General features: G+C 43.0%; 3 protein-coding genes across 4 annotated transcripts; 1 reads left to right on the top strand and 2 right to left on the bottom strand.

Moving 5' to 3' along the window:
• Nucleotides 1-4,592: 4,592 nt before the first annotated feature.
• On the bottom strand, nt 4,593-5,596 carry BDCG_08920 (uncharacterized protein; the record flags this gene model as incomplete). The annotated part of the gene is made up of 4 exons (XM_045424697.1): nt 4,593-4,734; nt 4,900-5,104; nt 5,323-5,377; nt 5,516-5,596. 4 exons carry the CDS (start codon nt 5,594-5,596, stop codon nt 4,593-4,595), a joined length of 483 nt encoding a protein of 160 aa, XP_045273356.1.
• A 476-nt stretch (nt 5,597-6,072) lies between these two features.
• Nucleotides 6,073-8,167, bottom strand: BDCG_08919 (uncharacterized protein). The gene is made up of 3 exons (XM_045424696.1): nt 7,539-8,167; nt 7,216-7,440; nt 6,073-7,133 (listed from the first exon to the last, which is right to left on the bottom strand). The coding sequence occupies exons 1-3, from the start codon at nt 7,833-7,835 to the stop codon at nt 6,723-6,725; spliced, it is 933 nt and encodes a 310-aa protein (XP_045273355.1). The 5' UTR covers nt 7,836-8,167; the 3' UTR covers nt 6,073-6,722.
• A 4-nt stretch (nt 8,168-8,171) lies between these two features.
• BDCG_08918 lies at nt 8,172-10,202 on the top strand. Of its 2 annotated transcripts, XM_045424695.1 has the most exons (3): nt 8,201-8,438; nt 8,501-10,041; nt 10,101-10,202. In XM_045424695.1, exon 2 carries the CDS (start codon nt 9,018-9,020, stop codon nt 9,549-9,551), a length of 534 nt encoding a protein of 177 aa, XP_045282734.1. In that variant the 5' UTR covers nt 8,201-8,438; nt 8,501-9,017; the 3' UTR covers nt 9,552-10,041; nt 10,101-10,202. The 2 variants fall into 2 exon arrangements, with proteins under 2 accessions (XP_045282733.1, XP_045282734.1); XM_045424694.1 differs by having other exon boundaries at nt 8,172-9,588; nt 9,639-10,195.
• The last annotated feature ends 6 nt before the right edge of the window (nt 10,203-10,208 follow it).

The raw sequence follows: 10,208 nt of genomic DNA, 5'->3' as shown, positions 1-10,208 counted from the left end.
CTCTGTTACATATCAGAGATGTTGAATAAGAAATACTGCTTAAGACTTCTTATTTTTCTTAAAGGATTTTTTTAGAGATGATCTTGCAGTGATAAGCTGATGTCTTGTAGACTCTGTAGCACTCTTCTTCTATTTTCTCTCAAAGAGTTTTTAGAAGTTTAATAAGACTACACAAGTGTAAAATTCCTGAAGTGATTAGAGAAAAGAGATATTGAAAATTAATAAAAAGATTAATATTATCAATCTGCAGACCACTGCTATTCTAATAGAGTCACAGCTCACTGAAAAAGTAAAAAGAGAGATCAGAGTTTACTTATCAATAATTACATTCTCATCAAACTCATTCTTCACTGTTGAAGTCTTCAGCACTGATATCTTTATCTGCTGAGAAGTTAGTACTGTGATACTGCAGAGAAGCATGCTACAGAAGAGTATAAAAGATGCTGAAAGTATTAACTTATTAACTTATAAAACATTTCAGTTATCTGCTTCAACTGAAGTGAGATTCTCTTCAATCAGTGATTAATCTCTGTGACACTTTCAACAGCAGCACTGACTAATCTCTTCTTAAGATCAGTTATTCTGAGGTGTTTTTTCATCTCAGAGATTCACACTTTCATCTTCTTTTGTAGATGAGTAAGAGAGATCTTCTCAGTCTTGATAAAATTCATCAATGCTTGAAGCTCTGAGACTCTCACTCTGTACTGCTTGAGTATCTAGACTTCTTATCAGAACTGACACAATATCTTTCTGTGAGATGATACTTACAGAGAGATAGAAGTTGTTGTTACAGATGTAATGAAAACAATGAGAGTGAGAGAAGAAGTGAGTGTATAAAATCCCCTTCTTCTTCAGCTGCTTAATGCAGTGCAGATAAGTAGCAGTATCAGTCAGAGATCACATCAGAGCCTTCTCATAGAGAGAAGATGAAGAAATCACAGAACTCTGCAGACTCAACTTAGCAGCATTCTGAGCAGGGCTCAGACATACTGTGAAAGAGGAACTATGAATTGAGCTTCTCAGAGTCACTGTCTCTGAAATCAAGCTCTCTCTGAGTTTCTCTCTGAATGATCACACAGGGTCATATGCTACTGTATTGATCAGAGGGGAGGGCGGTGTTGCAACAGCAGTGAGAGAGATGAGAGATGAACTGAACACAGATGAACCAACTGATAGAAGAGATGACATCTCACTGCAAGACACAGTGACTATCACTGCAGCTGCAAAAGAAGCAGAAGAAGAAGAAGATATGATAATGAAAGCAGTACTTCTGCAGCTCATTGACACCACTGTCTCTGCCTTCAACCTGGCTTTCTTGACAGTCACAGAGGCTGTCACTGCATTATGAAGACATTTGTTATTCACTAGAAAATGTCAGAATAAGTCCTTGATTATTCTTCAAGAATGATACTCTCATACACTCACTGTTGTGATTGAGAAGAGAAAAAGAAAAATGTTTCACAGAAAGAGAATCTTTTCAAAAAATTCTATCACTACTGTTAGCTTTGTCTCTAAAATACATCACTTTTGCAGAGAATTTCATATGTAGAATGAAATATATTGAGAGATCTGCAAGTCACTTGTTAACTATGTTTTTCACATTTTAAATCAATATATAAGAAACTCACTTATCACATGTTTAATTTAAATGATGATGAGAAAAGAAAGATCTATACAGTCAGCAGAAAAACTCATCTATTTCTTTGTATCATGTGCAGCACACACACTGTTAATCAGTTGATAATTATTGCTATATAACAAAGATAATTCCTAATTCAGTAATCTTGAGAGTATAGAGACTATACTCTTAAAGAGAAGAGTATTATCACACTCTCAGTTATATCAAGGCTCTGTTACAGTTTCACACAGCTCATCACTTTCATGTGAATAATTTCATTTCATCTGAATCAGTTTTCAATCACTCTATGATATCATTCAGATGTATCATAGAAAGATCTGATTAATGAATATAAGAACCTCACTTTTATACAAGATCAGCAGATTACTCTTTCTTAACAATGAGACACTGCTGAGGTATCACTTCAGCTATTCTCACTCATGAAATGAAAGAAGAGTATTCACTCATTGTCTATATAGAATAGCTAGATGCTGGCTTCTCATTAAAGAAGTCAGTGATTCATTTTTCTTCTACTGAAATATATATAAGAGTTACTACATGTCTCATACAATCTTCTTAGTATACTAAGTATCATATCTGTGATATTCTTGTAATAACCTTGTAGCCTACAAGCTTGCTATTCAAGCAAGATAGTCAAGCTTACTCATATGGCTTCTCAAACAACTACTTCTACATGATGCCGCTGACTAGTCACTACTTCGGTTCCGCCATGTTACAATAAGTCATATTCTACAATCTCTTGATAATGTATCTTTTCAGCAGTATAAGCATTATTATACAAAGGCAGTTAATAAGACTATCTGCTACAGATATGAGCAGTATGATGATAGATAATTTCTTACTAATCTGAAGAGCATTTAACTGTAAGCATTCAAACCTGGCACTGTGAGAGCTGGCTTTATCAATCATGAAATGTATTCAGTTAATTATGATATAATTCTCAATCAATTGAGACCTCTTATTATTGATGATGCTCTGAATCTCAACATATATGATGATAATAATGATATATGTAATCACTTTATCTCATCATCTGCAGATCAACTGTTAACTGTCTTCTTATAATTAATCTTCTCAGAGACAGTTATAAAACTATGTCATCAAATCAATACAGCAGTCAAGACCTTAGAAGATGTGAAGAATATTCTTACACCTGATTTAACAAGACAGTTGAACAAGATCTTCAAGAGTAGCATGATTCAGGTGAAATTAAACACACACTGTGAGAGTGAACTTGCAGATCATTATTAAGTAAATAGATATCAGATTATTAAATCCTCTCACAGACAGGTGCAAGTAGGTGAAGTCCTCACTATTAAGAATGTCAATCACAAGATCACAATCTGTAGAGCAGATGAGATGAAAAAGACATTCAATAAGACTCTTCAATCAATTGGAATCAAATCTACAAAATCTACAGCCACTCAACCACAACAAGATAATTCTATAGAATCTTAACTTACAGTGGATTCTACACCTTCTAATGAGTATATAGATAATCTTTATGTTATAGATAGATATGATGGTGATTATTAATTAATTTTTGAAGATTACTATATTCAAAATATTTTCTTTACAGTGTGGTTTTCCGTACGCTGTGGCGCACTCACTACAGAGGCATGGCACGGTTACAGTAGTAACTTAATCCTTTCCCCCTCCTCGTCTCTCGAGTCTCAGGAGAAAATTTGGAAACCATGCATCTGATTGGATAGGAATATTCTGTACATCCGACGGGCGCATTATGTATGTATGTACATGTACCTCCGATCATATACTACTACGACTACGTGCATGACGAAATCCTGCAACGCCCTGCGTTCCTTGGTTGAAAAGCGCCTCCTCGATGGCCGACGACTCAATGCAGCGAAAAATGGAAAAAAAAAGAAAAAGAAAAGAAAAAAGCATGACCCGCTAGGTCAATTGGCTAGATCAATTGGGTGGTGAGAAGTCGACAAGGCCCACAATAATAATTAAGCTCTAGATGAAGAAATATATACGCAGCGTAAAGCATATCAAATCTTATTCACTAGTTATAAAATAAATTTTGCCAGATGCCATGGCCCATATAAACTATATGGGACGATGTTTCTACGGCTATCCTAACAGATTTATATAAGTCGATATTGTGGTTTTTAAAGCCGCACATTTGATGCATATGCATATCTTGTAATCCATTATTTTCCCTCCTCCGCACTTCTCTCGCCATGGCCAAAGTTCGGGGACCTAACCGCTGTAAAACCCGCTTCACAAATCGGACGGATGCCAGCGGACAGAACACACTGTTCTTGTGACGATTCACCATATCTCATACTTCATTCAGAATTTTAAATAGTCCACTATAACTTATTTCAGAATATAAGGAGAATTCCAAACGCGCAAGCTTTGAAAAGTGTCTTGATGGCACATAAAGTGACGTGTAATCAACCCTAACTCTAATTCCTCTGCAAACCACTTTGACAACTGGATATCATGCATATATGGATTTCATATAAAACGGTCCAAGAACGAAAAGAAGATCTCCCGGCTTATGAGCTCTTCGCCTTGGGCCCATCTCATTAGCTCGCTCGGCCTTTCGCATCCGTCAATTCGATCTTCCGCCCCACATTATTCAGGGGAGGAGATATAGATAACAAAAGCTATGCTTTCGCTAGTTTGGACTATTTATTAAATATTAGACATTATACTGGAATATTAATTAGACATTATATGGCGGCAGTATCCACCTAGCCAGCAGAAAAGATAAAGAACATCTTCGCTCGCCGATGTTAACATCCATTGGCATCTCAAACAACGCCCGAGTGCGACACACCTTATCCATCTTTGATGTCTTCCTTCTGCGCCGGCTGACATAGCATACACCCCGGCGGAAGAAAACATTAACATTAATTGTCATCGCCCGTTATACTCATCTAGTTCGCGCGGATGTTTTGCACACCGGTCGTATCTCATTCTCTCAGACCTTAGGGACCCCAGGTCCGGTCTGTTGCAGCTCAATGACATAGGCATTCGCCTTGTCGCTTTTCTGAAACCGCCTCTCCTTGTGACACGCCATGCACACGAAGACGAGAAGGATCAAGTGGAATACACTGTCATATCTAGCCCACCACAGGAAAATTTAGTTGGTTAGCTTGTGTGAACATCATGAATAGTAGAAGATAGGAAGTTCAAAACATGCGATGTGAGCGGAAGAGGGAACGTAGAGAGAGGGGGAAAAAGGGGGAAAAAATGCCTGAAGGGCGAAAACTGGCAAATCGATAAACGTCAAAACCTGCGCCGTCCTCTCGGTAGCTGTTATCCTTTTCGTCACGGCGCATTCCTCGCTCTTTTTCACATCACAGGGACCCCAGGTGATCATGACATCGCATGCAAATCCACTCAAGCTAGCCAAGGACAGCGCGGTGATCAGGTCAAATCCAACGGGGATGCCTGGGTGCATCGACGCCCTTGACTTCTTCACCCATACAGCTATTACATAGGCAAGTGAGCAAACGAAGGGCAAACGAAGGTAAGCGCGAGCTTTGGTGTTTGTTAATATTAATTAGCCCATGATCGAACGAACATTGTTGAATCAGCCAAAGGGAATAAAAGCAAAAGGTGACCGATGATTGCTGATTTCTTATCGCGCAGCAAATCAATACTTTGCATAGATGGAACTGCGTTCTCTCGTCCACAAGAGTACTCACTGGCGCCATGAAGAAAATGGCCGCGATTCCTCCCACGCCATCGATGTATACATGTCTAAATGATTTGCCCACCCACCTTGTTAGTGGGGAGGTAGGTATATCATAGGTCAAATGAGATAAAGACTTCCAACAGGAGGCTACCATCTCACTCCTGCTGCGATATAGCATAAGTCACCAAACAAAAGCCACAAACGCCCGTGAAGATCGTGATAATCCCCAGAACATAGTTGAAGTGTAAGTGCTTGTACGCCCTGTCGTAGTTCGATCGTGGCATGATCTTTGTTGCAGAGGGGGGAAGGAGGGACGTCTGGTGCAGTTGGTCGGCAACAGAAAAGCACGTTGGATTGGATCGCTGTGAAAATGAACGTCTTTTGAAGTAAAAAATTTACTTTAAGAAGCACCTGGAGCTCTTGAGAGCTTCAAGGGTTCTGAAGCTCATGCTTTTATGTGCTGCTGCACAAGAGAAATCGCCGTTCATCATAGCTCGTTTCAGTTCTTGTGCGTTTGGAGGTATGTGAGGGGGCCAAATGGTATGCTGTCAAGCAATATTAGACGTCTAAGGCTGATCAGCTGTAACTAGTAATGATGTGCAAAAAGTGCGGCTTCTCTCCGTGTTTCTTATTTATTTATACTTCTGACGTCGTTGCGAGGTGATCCGCCGATGGTTAATGGGGAATGAGGGTGCCTTGACCGTACTTGTTGGGCCGGCCTTCTTGTACTGTAAGATGAACCGATCCTTTGGATAGTGACAAAACCGACTCCTAGGGGACACGGAATGATTAGCTTCAATTTTTTGACATACTGCGCCCCATACTCTAGATACTTTACATCATCTGTTGGAGCATCTTATGGGCCATTTACCCCCGTTCACTTCAAGCTTTAGTAGCAGGTTTTATACGAGGCTATAAACCTAATTCAAGCACATATCATAAAATAACGGCGAGAACGTTGATATTCCTATTTCCTTGTCGAATAAAACGTCTAAATTCTGGGGCTACGTCCTGCGCTTCTGTTAAGTGCTCATATTCTGGCAATATAGAATCGCCGAAAAAACTGGACCTCTTTTCTTCCCTCCCCCCCAACTTCAAAGGAAAAGAATGGGGGGGACGCATAGCCTCCTCACGGATGAATTGATAGCAATAGCCATGTGTTTCCAAACGAAAAATAATGGGATTGGGGTAACCATTATTAGTGAGGTATATACAAATGAAAAAATCGCAGCGTCTTGCTTTGTGGTTGGACATATATATATATTTGGTTCTCGTTTTCTGCTTTTTCTTAATTTACAAAAGGACTAAACAAATGGTGGGAGTAACTTTGGGGTGCCGTAGGGAGGGTGGAAACGATTAGATACTTTAAACCCTATGGCACAAACGCAACACCTGCGCCGCGAGCATTATTTATTGCTCTTCGGTGGACTCCGCTGCCTTGACGGCCGCTGTCTCCTTTTGCCGGCGCGCCAACTCTTTCCACTTCTTGGTCAGTTCGTTCCGGGACTCATAGTGGGTGGCAAGGGCTTCACGGCCGATCAGACTGATAACGATGCTGGCACCGACAACGAAGGTCAGGACGAAGCGGTACATGTGGTACCAGGATGGCGTCCAGCCCTTAACCGCGGCGCGGGCGTCGTTATAGTACAGGAAGGTGAAGGCACAGAACTGAGAGATCAGGGCGTATTCAATAGGCATGAATAGGGTGGGCCAGGCGACGGCAGGTGCGACGACACCAATAGCATATCGTTGGTAGCCAACCTTTCCACCGTAGCCGGCCCATTCCAGACCCCAGTGGATGGCGCCGAGGAAAGAGAGGATCTATAAAAAAGAAATTAGAATGCCCCCAAATAATGTAAGGAAACCTAGGAGGGGGATGACAAGGTATGTGAGAGGGACTTACAACTGCGCCATATCCAACCTGAACCGGCTCAAGAATGCTCATCATCATTTCCGCAGTTTGGCCGGTGATGTAGTAGCCAGTACCAGTGGTGATGGCATTGTTCAATTCCCAGGACAAGTAAACAGTTTGAAGCGAAGTCGCGAGGTAAGGAAGGACACCGGCCAATCCGAGGTACAAGGCTTCTTTGGGAACTTCCTTGAGAGAGAAAGTCTCACGGATAATTTTCTATACAAATTTGCCCCGATGTTAGTGTTTCTTGCGATGGAAACCCAATTCCCGGCCTTCGTCCGCGACCGACGTCGCTGGGAGAGCAAAATACTGACCATATCGCTCTTTACACCAGCCATCATATCAATATCCTCCTCTTCCTCAGCCTTCCGCGCTGGCGTAGGCTCGTTGGTCTTGACAGCAGCTGTCGAGGCATATCGGGTAAGAGCGGTGGTTGTAGGTTTGCGGGCGGCTAGTGCGAGAGATGTCGAACGAGTGACAGCGGCTTGGCGGACAGACGAAGTCAATTGGGCCTTGAAAATGGTGCTAGACAATGCCGAGCGTGTTACAGATGAATTTGAGCTGGTTGCTGCCCTCAGGATAGAGCGAGCAGCGGCGGTTCGGTAAAACATGGCGGGCGGGTAAGGATGGATTCGAGGAGACGGGGCGGAGGACTTCGGAGAACGCAAGACCACCAGCGGAGGGGGCGGGCTAAGCGCAGGTGGCTTCTAATTGCACTGGGAAACGGAGTAGAGGCTCGAGCGAGCGTAATGGAGAGAGATTGGGCACCGAGAAGGGCTTTGAGAGGAGAGTGGTGAGTCTTTGTCCCGACGTTGTCATTGATATTTGTTGTTTGGCCGGAGATGTTCAGGCGGGATTTGGTGTATTAGGTAATCTCCTCGGTTAGTGCGCCGGGTGGCTGAATCCAGCTTAGTTCGCTTTGTCTGAAAACTCCGGATTCCAAATAGTTAACATTGGTGATTGTTGGCGTACTGATTACAATTAATTCATGATCACTGGGTGCTGATCTCACGATATGATTGTATTCATAATCTCAGAAGGCTGCAGACTTGAGATGGGTTTTGTGATAGAGCAAGAGTGCTGCAATGAAGACTCAGCTCCCTGTAAGCATGAATACTGAGAGCTGCCGAGACAAACTCATCTTTTGGTTGATTGAGCGTGTCAGACCTTGAAAAGTCCTATGCCATGTTCACTGGTTTCTGGACAATAGCAATGTTAAGTTGATCACAAGATTGAAAGGATTATAAGATGACTGACATCTGTTAGTTACACTCAGCATTTATGTTTGTGGACCGCCTTTAGCAGTCTCCTGTTACAACTGGTTCCCTCCAAAGCTCACACCTAAGTCTGCCGCTCAAAGATATCAAGCTGACCAAGATACATGCATATCATCCCCATATACAGGTGCTCTGGGGGCTCGTCATATGTTTGAAACTCCGCGCAACTAGTTTAGCGGTAACAAATGCCAATCGGATTTTACAAAAAGTTCCAGGTTTACGGCGACGCGCTAGAGTACTCACGCAACTACCTGAACATTCAAACCTGGTGATTCGGATCCCCTATAGGATTGATTGAGACGTTGAAAAAGCATGAATGGTGTGACTATACTCCGTACTCCATGGATTAAATAACACTGGTGGTGGTGGTGGTTGGTGAAACAGGATGCCCGGACCTCAACACATTAAACGACCTGAAGTTCCTGAGAGTTTGAAACCTTGAAAGCCAGAGTTCAAGCCTTTCTATGCAAGGAAAGGACTAAGCAAGAAGTTGACTCTGTGCAGCTTCGTCCGGCCATGTGTGTCTCGACCGGCAGACGAGAGCTGCTAGGGTGTGGTGCCAAGCCATCACAGCGAGGATGTTCCAGGACCAACCCCCCCCGCTGCAATTGTCAACCTTCTCCTTTCCACGCTTCTATGAATTTTGTATACTGCCATTACAATTTCTCTAGTCGCCTCGGGGCCCAAGTCTCATCGTCCGGCAGATCTATACAATGTCTGCTACATTTGTTACATCGTCACATGACCCCTACTTGTTCGCCATTGCACAAGGGCACGCGCAGTTGCTGGGAATGCAAGTTGCGGAAGATGAAGTGTAGATTCGATCCGAGAGTTGCTAGCATGCCCTGCAACGGCTGTCGACGACGGGACTCCCGATGTATTAGCCAGGACTTCCCCGAGGACCTCCCATGTGTCCCCATGGGCATTAGATCTGTGCGCAATGGGAGTCATGGCGCTCCCTTTGACGGCAGTACTCCTGCTGCTGCCACACCCAGTGAGAATGGCAGGGCAGATCCTAACATCGTCATACCTATGTCAAATGGACATTGAGCCTTCACGATACCCAGCCCCTGATAAATCTTCTGAGGTCCATCTTCCAGCTTCTAGTATTGTAGGATTGCTACTGATTATTTTCAGCAATATCTTACGAACAATGATACCGGGCGCCAGCCTCACAACATAAATATGAAATGCTTTCTCGGTTCCTGCATGTGTCATTACCATCGCGAGAAGATACGGAGAGTATCTGCAAAGCCAGTCGGCACTCGTCCATCCTCTCCCATGAATTGATGACTACCCCATATAGTACCTTCTACCAGAACGGCCTCAAAACGCCCGATAACTTTCTCATGATTCCGGAACCAAAAATGCATCCGGCTCTAATCGCGAGGCCGCCAGCACGTCTGGTACATGCACATGAACATCTTCCTGCGATTGCCCGGCGTGCCTGTCTGCTTGCCTGCCCACAAACCGGCCCATAGATCTCAACATGGGTTTAGAGACTGGGAATTAAGATTTCGCACTGTCTTTCTGTTTTCTTGCAAGTTTGTCAGCAGCCGGATAGTGATTGAAGATTGTGGTTACTAACTCACTTGGAAGAATGCGTAGATTACCAAACATGTTTTGCAGTCGAGTCGACCATAAATACGGAGTAATGTCGCGCGGAAAACTGAACTGGATCAACCTCAGTTTCAATTGATGCCTATA

This window comes from Blastomyces dermatitidis (genome assembly GCF_000003525.1).
Source record: "Blastomyces dermatitidis ER-3 genomic scaffold supercont1.12, whole genome shotgun sequence".
Taxonomy (NCBI): domain Eukaryota; kingdom Fungi; phylum Ascomycota; class Eurotiomycetes; order Onygenales; family Ajellomycetaceae; genus Blastomyces; species Blastomyces dermatitidis.
This window is presented reverse-complemented; position numbering and strand designations above follow the sequence as displayed.